Below are 19042 nucleotides of genomic sequence, written 5' to 3'. Positions count from 1 at the left end.
CTTTGTAAAATGAGATAATATTTTCTTTGCAGGGCATTTTTATATATTTATATAAAATATATTTAAACCATTTATCACTGTACTGCACACCTAACATGTATTCAATAAGTGATTACCTAGTATTACCTAAATTTTTCTCTGCTTTAATGAAGTATACTTGAAAGTGTGTTTTCCTAAGAAGCTATAGCCTAGATTTCTAGAAGGTAATTTAGAGTCGCCAGTGATAAATATTACATATATCATTCTATGTGTATAATTAGACTTACCACAATTTCTTTTATATTTTAGCATTCTAGTTTCTAAATTCTTAATTTTGATTATTCTCTATTTTTTGGGATTGAAACTGATAATCATCTAGTAACACTAATTGGATATATTTTTGAGAACACTCATGTATCTGAAAATATCTTTTGTCTTCATATCAAAAAGAATTTATCTTCAGTTTTGCAAAGGTTTTACTTGACTCTTTAGACTTTTTGCTTTTCTTAACTAACTTATACAGTTGCAAAGAAATTTAAGCCATGTTGGATTTTTTTCATTGATTTTTATACACTTTTTCTTTCTCAAAGAACAGAACATGTTTTATTTACTTATTTATTTTCTGAAACATTGAATCATATTAAAAATGTAAAATTCTATCTCTTTGCACTACCAAGATAAGGATTGTTGCTTCTACTATGGATTTCTGAGTTTATATTCCAGGACTATGTATCATTTTAGGTTATATTTTAACCTTCACACTTACAATACTTATTTATGTTATGATATACTTTTTAATATTATTCATTTTTTCCTTCATGTTGTTAAAAATCTTTTCTTGCTTTATGTCATTGTCATTTAACTGATTTTATGTAATGCCAATTCAACCCTTTACTGCCTAAAATGCAGATTTAAAAAGTCTGCTATACACTTTCTACTTTACTTTTTATTTTAAAAATTATTTTTAGACATATACTTTTTCTTTTTAGATTAAAACCACTATGTTCTTGTCTTAAGGGATATTTTCTTAAATCTATTATTATTATTATTAATGCATCTGTTTTGGGGGTAACTATATAGTTGTTTCGTTTTATGTTTCTTCATTCCTATGAAAGGAAAGATGTCCTACAGTCTGGTTTACCAATATAGGTGCACCTATTTTATCCTTTTCTTCATCACCCTCTTAATCATTATTTTTGAAAGGGGACATGTAGCTCCCTTAAGTCTCTATTGTGAAATGGTGGATTCAGTCCTCCTAACTAGTCAATATCTCAATTAACCCTCATGATTTACAAATGTATGTTAATATGTGCACAATATTATTAGATATCTTTAATAGGTATCACCTACTGGTCATATATAGAACTAGTGGTGTATATCTGTACATACATATACACAAACACACTTATGAGTATACTGGCCTTAGTTTATAAACAAATATGCTTAGCTTCAAAAAGATGTCATTTAAAAAGCAAACAGTAATTTAGAATGATCAAACTATTTTTGAGCAGCTTCTGCTCAAGACCTCTGCTATGAAGAATAACAATGTGAGTAAAATATAGAATTCTTTTACTTTAGGCCTCAAAACCTTCTGATAAAAATCAACCAACAGATTTTATTTTATAATTGTTGTTTGAATAAATTAAACATTCTACCTCAAACTCAACCCAAGATTTTTAATCCCAGATGTGTTCGTGTGTAGAAATACCCCCAAATTTTGAGAACTTACTTTATTATCTTGAAAGTAACTTCATATCTGGGAAAAAAAAATAGTCTAATTTAATGCACGTTTTGAAATGTCTCTGTGTATCTAGTTGTTAAATATTCATCTTTAGTCCTATAAAATGATCTAAAAATTACAGTGGTAACTCATGGTCGTACTTTCATACAGTAGCAACTAATTCAATCTCATACTCTTCTTCAATTTTTTTGTTTTTCTTAATTCTGTATGCCTTAGTTATTTCAGTATTACTAAAATGTTCAAATTTCACATTGCAACTGCCACTTTATAGTTGGATAATTCCTTCCTTAAAAGAACTTATATTTCCATTATTAAAAGTAAATTTAAATTATATCGCTATCCAAAAGAAAGCAAATAATCTTTTTGGTGATTTATACATTTAAAAATTGTGATGAACTTCTTTGCTTTGAAAATAAAATGTTGTCGCCATAGAGTATATTTTCCATTTATAGTATGTCTTTTTCCCTCTGTGAATTTAAAATACTTTAAATAATTTGGGCTTTGCCTGATTCTCCCAGAATTATAGAGTATGACTGATAACTGCCTTTAGAATTCCTAATAGCTAAATTACAATTATTATGCAAAGTCCTACAATAGACAGTTATATGGATTGTTAAATGACTTTTCCTTTTTTGCAAACTATAATCATTTTCCTTTATTAGCTGAAGGATTTCATAATTTAAAGAAGATGAGAAACCTATAAGTCACGCTTTCAAATAAGGAACATGGATATTGCAAACATTAAATTCCCCCATAAAAATGTTAAGGCATCATTAAACTAGGTTCGGATTAATACAATTCAGTCAACTCTAGATAGATATCTCCCATAATAAGCTGAAACAATACCTAGTGATCTAAGATGTAAAATATTTTACTACAGCCAATTTATAAACCTATAAAACATACAGGTATCATTCAACCTCTTTATTAATAGTGCATGCCTTGTATTAAATCAAAACCATTTCAAAGGCCCCTCCCTTTTGGCATTCCCTTCCTCAGCTGTTGCTCCTCATTATGTGTTATCTCTTTGAAGCTCATCCAAAGTGAACGACAGCATCTTTTTCACCAGAAGCAGCATAGGCAATTCCCAGCCGAGTGATACAGCTTAACTATCTCTGAGATTTATAGACACACTTACTATCTTCAATCTATAACATTCTGTGGCCTAATGTTGATGTATTTGTTTATCTGTAAGTAGATGTGGGTTTTATCACTTTGGAAAACTGCAATTTATTATTTTTAGGTTTACAAGTTTCTTTACATGTGAATTATATTCACAAGAAACTGATATTGGGACAACTTCATGTTGTAGATAATTTTGAATCTTTGGAAGAATCCTTTTTTTTTTTTTACCCTGTTTTTGCCCAATAAGAAAACCAAGCATTTCATATTGGCAAAGTTGCTGAAAGTTTTTATGGATTATCTCTAGTTATTTATTGCCACATAACAACCCCAAAACATAATGGTTTACCAACTCCAAAACAACAATGATGTTTATTAGGCTCACAAATCTGCAAGTGGGGCAAAATTCTGTGGGGTAGCTCATCTCTTGGCATGAGCTGGCGAGTCCAAGGTTAGAGAGTAGAGTCACCTGGAGAAGATTCACACATGTATTTGGCAGTTGTGTGGTCACTAACTCCATGTGGTATCTCAAGCATTGTGCCTGCAGGGCAGCCAAATTCATATATCTTGACTCATGGCCCCTAAAGCAGAGTCCCAAGGAGGCTCTTTCACCAGCCAGGTCTCATAAGTCCTACCCTTTATTTCTACCTTATTCCATTTGCTAAGAGTCAATAAAAATGATCTGTAATCAAGGGGAAGAGAATTAGATTCAATCTTTGATTGCAGAAATGTCAAAAAATATATGGACATATTTTATGACTGTCACATCATAAAAAAGAAAATTAACCAACTACTTTTAAATATCACTCTGAAAATCAAAAGTTTCTAAAGTTGCCTCATAGAAACTACTTTTAAAACATAAATTCTGTTTTTAATGTAAAACAGCAGTGTTTTCCCAGCTTTAATGAGGTATAATTGACAAATAAAATTGTAATATATTTAAAGTGTACAACATGATGTTTTAATATATGTATATACGTTGTGAAATGATTACCACAGTCGAGTTAATTAAAATATCCATCACCTTACATAGTTTTTAGTTTGTTGTTGTTGTTGTTGTTGTTGTTTTGTTTGTTCTGGTGAGCACACCTGTTCTTATTACTATGTTCCATCAACTCCATATAATAAGATGTGTCATCATAGCCCACCTTGTTAAAAAATCAAAGTATAATAAATAAAATTTTTAAATATAGGTAACTATAAGTAGTATCTTTAACAGAGAAATTTTGAACTCTGGCTCACCACAGATATAAATGCATAGATTAAGTAAGCTATGAAAGAATTTTCAGACCATTTTTGGCAGTAGAGTTCTTATATATAACATGAATAAATATGTTGCTTTCAATGCAAAATTATCCCAAAAAAATCTTTCTTTAATTGGTAAAATAATTTTAAAGAATGAAGACCAAATCTCTAAGATTATCCAGGAAAATAAGAAGAATCAAACAAAACAAAAACCGTATTAAAATATAAATGCTTAAACTGATATATATGTATATATATCTAAATATGATCAATATTAAGTTTATAAAATATTAATAAAATCCCGTCAACCAACAAAATTGTATCATTGATTTACCACAATAACATTATAGATATTTATTTATCATTTACATAGCTCTCTAATCTGAATGTTTCTAGTTGACAAGAAGCTTGCCTCACTTGAGCTTGATGCATTAGTGCCAAAAGAGGGCTGTGCCTCACTTGAGTCCTACACAGTGATAACCATGAAGTTCATTTGCAGAAGGAATTATCCCATTTGCCAGAGCTTCAGGAAGTACACTTTGTTGTTTACCTTGTATGACAGAAAAGGTGTAATGTGGTACAGATTTCTAGGCAGTGATCATGGTTTTGCCAATTGGTCAAAGGCATCTATAAGAGATAACACTGGAAGAAGAGTGACAAGGACTGGAGAAAAAGCATGCAAATGTACTTGCAGAAAGAGCATAAAATAATAGATCTTTGTGTATCATGTTAATGCTCACCAGACAGCATCTACCAATGAGCAATCATTTTACAACCAGATGGACAGAATAACATGCTCTGCAGATAACCCACTTCTTTTCTTGACCAGTTCTCTGCGAATATAATGGACCCATGATAACAGTGGCCTTGGTGGCAGGGATAGAAGCAATGTATAAGCCTGCAATATGGACTTCACCTTAAGACAGCCTATTAAACATGCCACTTCTAAGTTTCCAATCATCTTGTATCAGAAATGGAGCCTTCAGTCTGGATATGGCACCATTTTTTTGAGGACTGAGTGAGTGAGTAATAGGCAACAAATTAAAGGCTAGTATCCAAATTCTGCTGTTCCAAGATACTATTATCTGCATTGATATTGAGGACCACGGTTCGATGGCAGCATCCCTACAGTCAACTGTGACCTGTAGAGCACAGTCACTATCAAGTTTCTCAAAGCTGAAGGTGTCATCCCACCAATGCATCCCTCACTTCCTTAGTAAGAAGTTACCTCAGTATCATTCTAGAGAACAGCCAGGATTCTTGGGTCCAACCTACCATATCAATTCTAACCTCCCCATCTTTATAAACATTCTGAATGATTTTGTTTACCACCACACAAGGTTCTGTTATTTCTATTACTTTTACTCTCGTATATCAAGGTTAGACTTCTAAGGAACAGCAGGGCTATGAAAATGAGCTCTAGGTGTCAACTCCCAAAATGTTAAATCATGACTCACAGTGAGTAACACCATGTCAATGAATTCTCTCCTACTCAACCTAATAGTCTATGTCACCCCTTCCCCACTCCATTCTCTCACTCTCTACTCATGATCTTCCACCATATCCTCCAGGTTATTGCCAGTACACGTGAATCAAGTGTGTGATAGTATTGCTTGTACTCCTAATTTAACTTCTCTGTGATCTAACCTTATTTATCAGCAATTTGGCTAGAGTCAGGCCTAGGACACAGCGTCAAATGTAGCAGATGGCAAAGCTCTGCAAAGGCAGCAGCAGTGGTACCAAAGTCTGGGAGATAGAGAATTGACTTCTAAAGGAAATTCAAAGTAACCCGAGAAGGCCCAAAATGTTTGTGTCTAGTACAATAATTTTTTTCACAGAAATAAAGTTTTCAAGGCTATATATTTACCAACCACTTTTTTACTTTTTTCTTTCCATATAATCTGTGGATTTATAAATGAATTATAAAAAACTAATCTTTGATCCAAAAAATATCTGATTTGCACAAGTTAATTTCTCTGTTATAATTGCCCTTGTTAACAAAACACACAAGGAAAGGCGGACTTTTTCATCATCAGATCAACTACAAATTGTGTACGTATGAGCAAGGAATTTAACTTCTCAAAGGCCTAAGTTATAAGCAAAATTTGTAAACTATCACGTAACTCACTGGATTATTATAAGGACACTTTAAAAATTAAATCCATGAATTTTTATTAAATAGATCATGAACTTTCACAAGTAGATAAATTAAGCCCTATAATATATTAAATATATGGATATCACCATATGTTTCATCAAAAGGAGTATAGAAAATAAAGGTAGGCTGAGGCTTGTAAAATTGTAGTTTTATAAAATTATATAAGCAGAGGTTATTTGGCAAGGCAAATTTTATAGTAATCCACCAATAGGTTATACTAAGTGCTATTTTACATAATAAAGAAAAGATTAAGTGTGAAACAGAGTGTACAAGATATGCACAACCAAAAAGGCAAACTATATATTTTAAAACACAGCTGTGGATGCAGTTCCATAGTGTAGTGGTTAGCATGCCTGCTTTACACACCGAAGGTCCTAGGTTTGTGCCCCAGTGGAACCATGTTCCATGGTCTATGGCCATGCCACCCTGAACAAACCTGATGTCTGATCTTGGAAGTTAACCCTGGTTAGTGCTTGGATGGGAGACCAGGTGCTATAGGCATAAATAATAATAAATAAAAGAAAAGAAAAAAGAAAACACAGCTGTGGTTCATGTTCAAACATTTCATGTCTCTAAGAGAATTATTTTTTTTAATTGCAAACAAAAGGGTTAATTTAATTATCATATGAATGTTTGAAACACTCTGATATAATAAATCCCCTAGGATTACACTCCTACTAAACAGATTTCCTTCTCTTTCCAAATACATTATTGATTAATTTGGCCATTGACTTAGATCCACTGGATCTTCTCTTTTCTTTGAGTTTGAAGTTTGTCAGGATGTCCTTGATGATTCTGATAAACATCATTTCTACCTCCAGAGACTGCTCTGCTGCAGACAGTTCACAGAATTGACATCGGTTATCCAATGCCAGTTTTTGCCCTTCTTCCCAGCCAACCTCTCGCACATGACAGAGATCTTGCTTGTTACCAACCAAAAGCACTGCTGATTGCACAGCTCTGAAATATAGATATGCTGTTATTTGGCAAAATCATTTTAATGACTCTTTTTTTTATTAAGTAGGTTTGTATCAAAAAGAATTATGGACCAAAACAGAATATCGTGCAAGTACGTATGTTAATGATCATGTATGTGTATGGCACCTTCTCATTAACATACAAAAATTATTTTAAATAGAATGTAATAAGTGACATAGAAGCAACAAGGCTCTTAATGCATAGCATTTGAAATGATACAACCGGTTCTTGAATTATGGCTCTTTTACAAACAAGGCATGATTGTTACTTTTTCGCTTTCAATTTCCTTATATGTTAAAAAAATTGGTAAAATAGTCCTGGTCACACAGAATTCTCATAGAGATTAAATAAAATGATGTATATAAAAATACCTGGTATTGTGCCAAGCAATAAAAGATGCGTACTAAATATTATTTTTTATTTTCTTATCCATTGACAGATAAGGACTAACTCTAAACAGTTACTATAATAAAACAATTTAGATAAAATTTTCTGGAGGAAAATATTACTTAATACTCATTGCCGTTTGTTCTTTGTTACTATCCATCATAATATACTCTAAAGAAAATTTTACAACCTCATGACCTTGTACAATTTTTCTGTTTATTTAAAAAATATATTTCTTTGATAAGAATGTCTTTGGCAAATATCAGTGTGCTCTCATTGGTTACAACAAACAATCCTAAAATAGTTTTATTTGAAGAAATAGTAATACTACTAGTCCGTAAATGGCATGAAACTCTGCCAAGATATCTACTGTTGGGAAGAAACGTGTAAATAGAGTCTAACTCTATCTAAAGAAAATTATCCCCAGATTCCCCTAAAAGTTGGTTTCATTCACATAACAGTGTGAGCCATGTTGGAAAAAGCACTGAATGTGTTGGACTTGTGATGATATTAATAATACCTTTTTCTATATAGTTCAGAAGACTATTATAAAGAATTAGTGGGGATGGGTGAATTATTTGGAAGGGTAAGTCACAAATATCAGAAGTAATTTTAATAATAAAACAATGTTTTTCTAGTCTATCTACAGATGAAAACTAAAAATACTCTAAAAATTATTTAGTCAGTACATTAAGATTCCCTGAAAATCGTCAAATATAGTTTCCTTTATTTTTATGTAATTTTTAGTATTTTGAATGATTCTTTCGATTTGGAGCAATATCAAAGGAATATCATAACTGTTCCTTACCTAAATCATGAAGCTTAAATATAAGGCATTTGATGCTTCAAACAATGAAGTTTAAAAAATTAGTAATATTATAGGAAATCAGAGCCATGAGGTACCTTAGAAAATTCACATCCATTTTTCCTACTATGCGTCCATCAGTTTTATAATCATAAAAATGAAGTCTTAGAGGTTAAAAGGTTTACCTAAGGTCAATCAGATATAAACAAGAATTTACATCAACTCATTCCAGGGAAATACCCTTTATCAATTATTATCTGCTGGTTTCTATATAGTGGGCATTTAAAATAGAAGTAAAAAGCACCTATGGAAATTTTCAGTGATAATATTGTGCTTTTTTGCTCCCCAGTTTAGAATGGTATTTTAGACTCAAGGAAAATCTGGTTAAAAGCACACAGAATCTCTTATATTAACATGTTAAACAGAAATGAATATTTTAAGTGGGAAAGGTTATGAAACAAGAAAAAGAAAAATTAAAATGGGAAATTTATATGTTTAAATTATATCTACTAATATAAGAGTGGTTTAAGGCACAGTTATGTCTTTCTTCATAGTTATTTTTGTCAAGATAATTAACAATGGAGAATTGTTGATCAGCTTTTTATTTTAGGAGGTGAAATGGAGAAAAAATATTCTCATACTTAAGAATTTGTAATGGTTTGATTATTCAGTCTATTTTGCTTTGATAGATTGAACAACCAAATGACTAGGAATTGGATGCCAAATGTAATAAATCTGGATTTATTTAGTATCTATCATTTTCGTGAGAATGAAAGGAAAGGTTGGAAAGCGAACTATCTTGTATACTAAGGCCCGTTATTTTGCAAGTGAGTGTCATGTTAACAATAGAAGCTGTCTTGTAAAATAGCCATTTACCCAGGGCAAGTAACTGTTTATGTCAGCCAGATATAAAGTATTCTCATCTTATTCCTTTTACTACATGTGTAACTCCTGTGGAATGGAAGGTGAATTGTTCAGGGCTGTTAAATTTTGTAATTGGAAGGCTGTATTAAACTCTTCTTAATGATGCTTACAGCTATATGATGATTTACTAAAAAGAAAAGAGAGAGGAATAAAAAATATTTTACCTTTTACAATGACTAGTTTGTGGCTCCCGAATTCTGTAGATCAGTGCTTTTGCCAAAGCAAACGAGGACCTGTCACTGATGTCATACACAACAACAAACCCATCTGCCCAATGCGGCTCACTTGTGAGGGAAAATTTTGCTTTCTGTGACTGAAAATAAACCAAGCACATTAAAAGTGATGGAATGAATCGGACAGCCGTATTTTACACTTTAGACAGTTAATTAATAAGGACCCATTTCACTTGTAAGAGAATTCAATAAGCCAAATACTGATATTTTCTAAAATGTAGCTTCCTCTCAGTAAAATGAGATAGATAATAATAAAGTTATATCTCATTTTACTTTTCTCTAAAAAGAATATTTCTATTTTTTTCTAAAAATTCGATAATGTATAATAATTGCCTTTTGAATTAATGTCCACATATTTGTTTTGATGAGATATAATACTAACCTATATTAGTAAATGAAATATCTCAATTTTTGGTATTAGATTTAAAGCAGTAAAAAATATTAATTAATTAATAAGGTTTAGCTAAAAATATTTAAGGGATATTTTCTATCCCTAAAAGAGTCTGTCCCATAGAGTTATTTTGAAATCTTAAACATTACATTATTTTAACTTTTTTGTATTTAAATGGATAAAGGGGTTTGTATAAAATCTGTCTTACTTATACTTAATTGACAGTGGTTACAAATTAAATAATGAAAATATAAACTGAATATATCATTAACTATTAAATTCTGACAGCTACACTGTGATTTGACAAAAATATATTATGAATGCAACCTAATAGTGCTATTTTAAAGATATTTTTGAAATAATTTTTGCCATAACTTTACAGAGAAGCTAGATAATATAATTTATAAAACTAAAAATAATCTATTAAAATTTTAATCCTTAAAATTGAGAAAAAAACTTCAGTTTTAAGACTGGCAACTTTATACCAACTCTTATCTAATCTTCCTCAATTCATGGTTGAAAAAGTAAGAGGATTTTGTTTTACTTACTTGAGAACAAGGGTCATATATTTCTAGATTCAGTTGCTTCCCTTCCAAACACAAATTCTTATTATAGATAGATTCTGCAAAATATGCATGTATTCATGGTCAGTATGGAAATAATACAGATTAAAATAAAGGACATATATTTTAAGTAGTCATAATTTAGTGGAGTGGTACAGTGGTTTTCATTTATTACTAGAGTTCAAAACATATATACTTGTTATATTTCCTCACATATATTTCTAACAATATATATTTCCACTATATCTATTCAGCTATATGCCTTTGTGCTTATATACTTATCTTTCATCCTATTGTATGGATTAATTATCTGTGTTTCTAAGGCCAATTCATTCATTATGAATTTGTTACCATTTCCTCTGACCTAGTAAAAGACATGGCTCAACCAATTCACTTCCCTCTTCTGTGTCATAAAATTTCACCTTTACTATATTATTACTAACATCTGAATTTCTTCTAACTTCAAAAATTCTTTAGATACCACAATCTCTTTCAATTACTGCCTTATTTCTCAGCTAGCATTTGATAAGTATCTACGCCTCCTATGACCCGTTTCTCTCTTCCCATGCTCTTTAAATTATTCTAATCAGGCTTTTTAACTCCAATTACTTCACTCAAACTGTTCCGATCAAAGTTATAGTTATAGACCCACTGGTCAGTTCTGTGTTTTGATCTTACTTGCCCTGTCAGTAGCATTCATTAGTTGATCACTCCTGCTTTTTTAAAATACTTCCTTCACATGGCTTTCAATGTAATACCCTCTCTTGTTTCTTCTCTGTTTTTCCATATTAAACTTTTTTATTTGTCTCATGGTATCTTCCCACACTTCAAGCAGAGATCCAGTTTATAGCTCTCTTCATCTATACTCATTCTCTTGATAATCTCATCCAGTCGAAGTCTATGCAACAATTATTATCGATAAACCCACTTAATATCTATAGCCTAGACTTCTTTCCTGAACTTCACAAACGACTACTGCAATCTCCATTTAGATACTTGATACACTCTCAACCACACGTGCTTAAAATTGAACCCCTGATCTCCCTACTGAGACTGCATCTTCCACAGTTTTCCTTTCATTAAATGATTTATCCATAACTTCAGTTTCTGAGGTTAAAAACCTTAATGTCATTCTTGACTACTTGACATCTCATACTTATGTTATTAAGAATTTCTTTTTATTCTACCTTGAAAGTATCTTTTGATTTTGTATGCCTCTTATCACCTCCATTGCAAACACTCCGGTCCAAGCCATCATTGTCGTGTGCCTATATTATTATTAAACCTCTCAGCTTATCTCTCTGCTTTATCCTTCCCCATATCCCTTTCTTGTGTGTAGTCTACTTTCAACACAGCAGCAAACAGAACCTCGAAGACAGATCATGTCATCTGTCTTTCAAATTGCTCCAATGACTTCTCATCTTACTTGGATAAACCAAAACCTTTAATATGCCTGAGGATATCTTTCATTATCTAGTCTCCCATTATCTCTATGACCTCAATAGACTTCTCCGGCTTTTGCCTCTCAAATTCTCTCTACTCAAGCTATTCCATCCTCCATACTATTCCTCGCATTTTTCAGAAAGTTTTTGCTTCAGAACTTTGGTAATTGTTTCTTCTGTCTGGAATGTAATCCCCCAGATATCTTCCTGGCTCAGTTTTCACCACCTCTATGTTTCTTTTAAAATGTCTCCTTCTCAGCAAGGTCTACCCTAACTACCCTATTTTACTTTACCACATACCATATTAGTGCCACTCCCCCCAGGCTTTCTTTTTCTTCATAGCATTTATCGTCCTATGACATAATTTATATTTAATGTTTTTTAATTGACTAACTCTTCCCTTCAGAATGTAAATCTTATGAGGTCTTGAATATTTACCTTTTTTGTTTACTACTATAACCTCTCTACCCAGAAGAGCACCTGGGACATGGTAGGTGTTCAATAAATACTTGCTGAATGAATGAAGGACTTTATTTCTGTAACTGTTCCTCCAGTGTTATAATAAAATACCTACTTCTCTACAAAATGTCATACTGACACAAAATCAGGACTCATTCTGGCAAACACTCTGTAACTCAGAATAGAAAGATGTAGCAGAAATATGGGGATACAACTTCAGGGGTTAGGGGTAAATTTAAAAATATTTCTAAGTTACATTTAATAGATTTTTAAAAATAGTTTTAGTAAACCTTAAAAGATGTTGTCTGACAATTTCTTCTAAACTTAATAAGTACTAAACATTTAAAAATGTCCACTCCCAAAACTCAAAAACTGCCAAGAGGAGTCACCAAATTTTAACTTTTTAGAATTTTATTATTTCCTCTCTATTCTTCATTTACAAAATAAAGCCATTTTTGCCAGTTTGTCCTCATGCAATGGTGACCTTTTGCTCATTTGGTTGTCTTTTCGAAATGTCTCTAGGTCTCATATTTTTAATAGAGATGTAACAACCAGAAATGTGTACACTTTATTTGTTTATGTAACTATGTCCTATAAAAGATTAAGGTGATGGGTATTGTTGTTGTTGTTGTTGTTCTTGTTCTTGTTGTTGTTTGGGTATTGTTTTATTTATGTTTTGTTTTGTTTTGTAATTCTAGCACCTTTTCTCATGTCTGACTCCTAAAGTGTGTGTTATGTTGACCTTTTTGACTGAGATTGTTGACCTGAGAAATGAAACAATATAGGAACTTCTCTTTCTATATATTTTTCCTTCTGTAATCAGTTTTCAAGCATTTGCCCTAAAATGTTCACAATGTCATATGAACTGATTTACTATATCAAAAACATGTAGGAGATAATATGATGCAATACTTTAAAGTTATTTTCTGAAATACTCTAAAAATACTACCTAATAAATAAACACTATTTTTTTTTTTTTTGGTTTTGGTTTATTTATCATGGAAAAAAAGATACCTGCAATCACAATTTCCTCTTACTCTAAAAAATATTATTGAACAAAGAATTATTTCCCTTCTCCCATTTCTCATATTCCTTATAAACATATCCTTGTTTAAAAAAAAAAAAACAACTATTCTCCCATGCCTTTAATCAAGTGAGATACTAGTACTAATACACGGTTAATTGCTGAGCCAAAAATATACTTAATTCTCTGGTAAAATTTCCCATTTTTATTAATTCCTCACTGTGGTATTTCCCATATGTCATACTAATTCTGATCAAAATAACAGAAATTTATACTAGAGTTAGTGAAATTATTCTAAAACAATATCAAGGTTCCCTGGCATTTGTTTTAGAATTTCTTTGAACCTTACATAAGCAAGCTAGGTAGTTATGATATAATCTTTAATCAAGACAATTTTACTGTTATTTTCACATAGTTTCATAATAAAAATAAGCTTTATTTTGTAATTACTTTGCTTTTATAATTAGTTTGTCCTTATCTTACAACAGATGTCGATTTAATTTCAAAATTGTTTTATAGCTTAAAAATATGCATACTCAAATGCTTTACAATATTTTTTTTCTTGAGGGGGGAGATCCTAGTTTAATGTTTTCTAGTTTTAGACTAAAACCAGGTGACTTCCTAATTCATCTTGGTTAACATCAAATTGGATGAATTTTATCATAAAAGAACATTAAATTCAAGTACTTATTTTGGCATTTCGAACCAGAATCTGTGAATAAATAGGTTGCTTAAAAGTGCAAAAATGGAAGAGCTTATTAAAATTATTTTCTGATCTTAATTATGGTTTAATTATGATCTGAAATTTTAAGGTGAAAAAAATTTAAATTACTGACTTACCCAAATTAGAAGCATATTCTCCAATGAATCGCTTGGTAAGAAACCTTACTATAAGTGCTACAAAAGAAACGAGCTGGAATTAGGCTCCTTTCAGTTTTAGGATACAGATCATTTAGTTATGTATATAAGGTTTTATCTTTCAGCTCAAAAATGACCAACACTAAGGAAGACCTTGAAGCTTTACTGAGTTCTGGTATAAATAATAGTCAACAAGATTTCCACTGTACAGCCATAAAAGTTGGAAGGCTTAGAAAAAGGGATCTTAGAATGCTACCCACTAAAGTCACTATGTAATTAATTCACGAATGCAAACACTAAGAAAACCTACCTTTGTAACAGAAACAGATTTCTCATTGAATCTGAGATGCAAGATCGATAATACCTCTTTATCTTCTTTATCAAATTAAATATTGTTCCAAAGTGCTACATACTAATAGTGACAAGGACAGTATCAAGCAGTTGCAGTTACTTCAGGGTGTGGGGACTTCAGAATCCAAGAAATTGAGAAAGGACCTCTGGTGTCAGTTTATCTTACTGCAGCTCCTAGGTCTGGGCAGTTATGATTCATTAAGCTCAGGTGGCTTTATTGGTGGCAACCTCAATTCCATCATAATGTGACCAAAAACAAAACAAAACGAAAACATGGCTTCTAAAGGCAGGGCACCTAATCCTCAGTCCCCAAGCATCTACAAAGCCATGACTCTCCAAAGGTGGTTTGTTTATTTACTTCGGTAATGTGGCATTTAAAAAATAATTCACACATCTCTGGATATCTCTCTCCACCGTTAGTCTCAGGGCATAAGGATCCTTTTAAGGTCATTGTTTGGCCACTTGTGGGTGTGGGAACAGATGTGTTGGAGTGAGATGTAGGTGGGATAGTGATGGTGCAATCTCCTGTTATCCCTATGAGTTTTAAACATCAATAGAAAAAGGTACAAATTAATACTTCAAGCAGTTATCTTCCTCGAGCTGTCTATAAATTCTACAAATACAGTTAATTGCATTACTTGTTAATAAAATGAAAACTACTAATGAAAAATAATATATATATAGTTAAATCAAGTTTTATATGTATACATGTATTTCTCTCTCTTTTTTGCACTCTACACCATAGAAAACACCATCACTCACCAGATTTGCCTGTTCCTTCACCACCCAAGACAGCAAGCTTCACATCATTCATTTTGCTTTTCTGCTTTTTCTTGGTCAGTTCTGTCTTCTGGAGTGACACTGACTTGAGCCAAGGATGCGTTTTCTTTTTTTAAAATCATTTTTTAAAAGTAAGGCTGCTCTTATTTCTCTAAGGCCAACTCCGCCCCATATTCCTACCATCCAATAATAACATTAAAAATGTTTTTCCTAGAGTAGTTTTGAACATATGCCATAAAAAAAAAAAAACCATTGGTGCTACTATTTAGACAGAAAAGCTTTTTAAGACAATAAATACGAATTTAACAGAAGCTTAGCTCTCGGTCATCATTCTCGTGTACCTGGAATCTATCTACCTTCTCCTAGAACTTAGAAAAATGATCACACTTCATTAAGAAAGGTTTTAGAGAATGAGTAAACATTCCTGTAAATTTAGATCAGGTTTTTTTTTTTTTTCTATTAGTACAAGAGCCTGTATCTTCTTGTGTTTCTCCTGTGAAAGACGAGGGAATATGTTAATTCAGTCATGAAAAGAAATGAGAAAAGGAAGAGGGTGGCTACCTGAACGTATTAGTTTAAGGTTGACAGCAATGCACGTGAATATCCAGTTTGTTTTGTTGAGCTCTCAAAGAAAAATATGGGCACTACAGAGTTTCATCTTTCCAAAGTCTTTTTAATATGAAAACTCTCTTTTTTTCTTTTAATTTTATTCCAATAGACAACAGTACAACTTCTGGGGAAAAAACAAACAAACAAACAAAGCAATCAGCTTTATGTTATTTAAAGAGCAAAAATTAGAAAACTGTTATGTTTCCTTATTGTTAGTTCTTTATGATTATAATTAGGAAAAAGAAATTTAAAAAAGAAATAAATTTTGGAATGAGTATTCTGACATAATTCACTTCTGCTATGAAATAAAGAGGTAAGTTTAATATGCAATGTAATGACTCTTTCATACTTCTTCTTGTCATTTTTCCCTACTACTCTAAGTCCTCAAGTTACTGTCTTTCCTTTTCTCCCCCCATTTGTTCTGTATAAATTTGAAAGCTGAGAAAGAGTATAACAAGAATTCAACCTTTGTGTAAATTTTGAGGCACAGATGAAGAAGTTTATTTCTAAGCTGAACCAATCACAGGAATAACATACTTTTTAAAAATGCATTTATTTAACAAGCATTGATTAATTGTCACTCTTTATTAAAGCCATGTTGGGGTTATGAAGTCAACAATTAAAGAATGAATCTTCTTCTTTGATAGAATTTACAGTCTAAGAGAAAAACGGAAACAATTAGAATTATAATAAATATGGTCATTGCTAAAATAGGGCTCTAAGAGCTGGGGGAAAAACAGAGCAGTGGAGAGAAAGCTCTTTAAAAAGTTAAGCTTGAAATATGTGCAGAAACCATAGAAAGAGAAATGAAAAGTGATCAATTAGGGAGATGTTTTTATTCCAAAAGAAGGAACAGACTCTGTAAAGAAAAAAAGGCAAAGAGAGTATGACAATTTGTAAAATCAACAAGATAACAGCTAAAACTACTTAGATTATTTTTTTATTACAGATTATTTTTAAAATTTTTGAATAAGCTCTGTCCTCTCTTTAATACCTGCAACTAAATCAAAAATAACAAGTGATTTTTAAAGAAAGTTTACCAGCTGATTTATTACACTATGGAATTGATTTTTTCCCCCTTATTTGGAGAAATTCTATTATCTTCTTAGGAAACTTTTGATTGATGTTTCAAGGAAGTATAGTATATATACTGGTAGGAAGAAAAAACTTAATTTATAATATGCATGATATTGAAAACAAGATATGAGTGGTTGTGAACAAGATACCTGCATTCTTTTACCATATCCTCTTCCTCTCTACTTCCATTTTGATTCCATAAGTAAATCTAATAAGAAAGCAGCCTAGTGTTGGAATAGAATGAAGTTATAAACCTAAACAGAAAAAATATAACTATGCACCTACTTTTCTAAGAAACAGAAGTGTCAATATTTTTTCTCTGCCTCAGGTAAAGGGTACTAAATATTAATATTCTGATAAACACATTATTATACTACCTATAATAATTTTCTCACATCTCCCTAAAGAGACATCTATTTACAACCAAAACAAAATTATTATTACTTTATTCATTTATTAAATGAACAAAAATTATTTGAGTGTCTACTATGGGATTCGTACTATTCTCAGTGCTAGAAACACATCAGTGAACAGATAAAGTACTCATAGATTCTGGATACAAGAGATAGGAAATGGATATTAAACATTAAAAACTTAGCAACTGATTACATATCAGGTTTTAATGAATAAGAACTTCATCTGCTTAGTTCTGTTTCTCTGAAGTCAAGTTAAACAGCCCTTTTCAGCTAATCTCATTTCCTTATAGTTTGTGTTAGAGTAGATGCGTAATTTCTCTACCAAGAGTTTCAGATTCAGAGATGTGGGGTAATTCAAACTAATCTGCAAGGAGAAAGAATATCTTCGTTCCATAATACTGTCCTAGAATTTTGAAAAGATAAATACTAAATACTTCCCAACTCAATTTCTTAAATCTATCATAATCTAAACCAAATATAAATGGTGTACATAGACATACAGAAAAAAAAAGAAATGTGTGTTTTTCCCTTTATTTGGTGAAATTCTATTCTTATCTTTTTTTCTGTCCTTTATAAATATGGATCCCCAGGTCCTAAGTATATTAGCATATCAAATCCAGAAATATGTTTTTAAAAACAAGTATTATGAGCTAGTAGACCTTATTATAAGATTGTCAGATTGACTGAATGACAGGAAACTTGGTAGAATATTTCTATGTATTACCGAGACAAAGGAGAAAAACTATATGAATAACATGATTCCAAAAGCATTTTAGGAAATTTAACAGCTACACAAACTTCGTAATCTAAAAATAGGGGTTTCTTAATTTGATTAAAGTTATATTTTTTGAAAACTCAAATATCAAGAAATAGCAAATACCAATAGAATTATTATTCTTAATTTTCCTCTAAATAAATATAGAATTGGTAGCTTTATTCAACACAATGAGGGGGAGAAATAGTGAATAAAGGAAAGAGAGAACAAGATGGTTACTATCTACAAATAATGTTTTCCCTTAGCTATATTATATACATTAGCATACATAAGACCATTTGGTAAGGTGGACAGATAATAGGTGATATAACAAAAGCAATAATTCCAAATGATAAAAATAGCAGGTATTACATATTCAACGTGGCATATAATAGGAAATTTTTAAAAATGTTTTCCAGTCTATGCCATGCTACCCTGAACAAGCCTGATCTCGTCTGATCTCGGAATCTAAGCAGGGCTAGGCCCGGTTAGTACTTAAATAGGAGACCACCTAGGAAGACCAGGTGCTGTAGGCATAAAACATAAAAAATAAATAAAATAAATAAGAGATCGTAAGCTGACAAGTTCCTTGCAATCTGTGAGGTTAACCAAGGGTTGGCTCACCTAAAAAAATATGTTTTTCAGCTATACATTTAATCCTCTGAGAAACTTCATGAGATAGATACCATTATTAACTTCTAATATAATGGAAATACAATCCTTTCCAAAAAAAAGAGAAAAGAAAA

The 19042-nt window shown here is 31.5% G+C and overlaps 1 protein-coding gene and 1 pseudogene across 1 annotated transcript; one reads left to right on the top strand and one right to left on the bottom strand.

Moving 5' to 3' along the window:
- Positions 1–4465: 4465 nt before the first annotated feature.
- RERGL (RERG like) lies at positions 4466–15534 on the bottom strand. The gene is made up of 5 exons (XM_016124113.2): positions 15423–15534; positions 14292–14348; positions 10512–10585; positions 9504–9652; positions 4466–7205 (listed from the first exon to the last, which is right to left on the bottom strand). Exons 1-5 carry the CDS (start codon positions 15472–15474, stop codon positions 6923–6925), a joined length of 615 nt encoding a protein of 204 aa, XP_015979599.1. The 5' UTR covers positions 15475–15534; the 3' UTR covers positions 4466–6922.
- A 3180-nt stretch (positions 15535–18714) lies between these two features.
- On the top strand, positions 18715–18832 carry LOC118614717 (annotated as a pseudogene).
- The last annotated feature ends 210 nt before the right edge of the window (positions 18833–19042 follow it).

Source organism: Rousettus aegyptiacus, unplaced genomic scaffold, assembly GCF_014176215.1.
Source record: "Rousettus aegyptiacus isolate mRouAeg1 unplaced genomic scaffold, mRouAeg1.p scaffold_m13_p_2, whole genome shotgun sequence".
Lineage (NCBI taxonomy): Eukaryota > Metazoa > Chordata > Mammalia > Chiroptera > Pteropodidae > Rousettus > Rousettus aegyptiacus.
The sequence above is the reverse complement of the archived record's forward strand: the minus strand, read 5'-3'. Positions and strand labels throughout refer to the sequence as shown.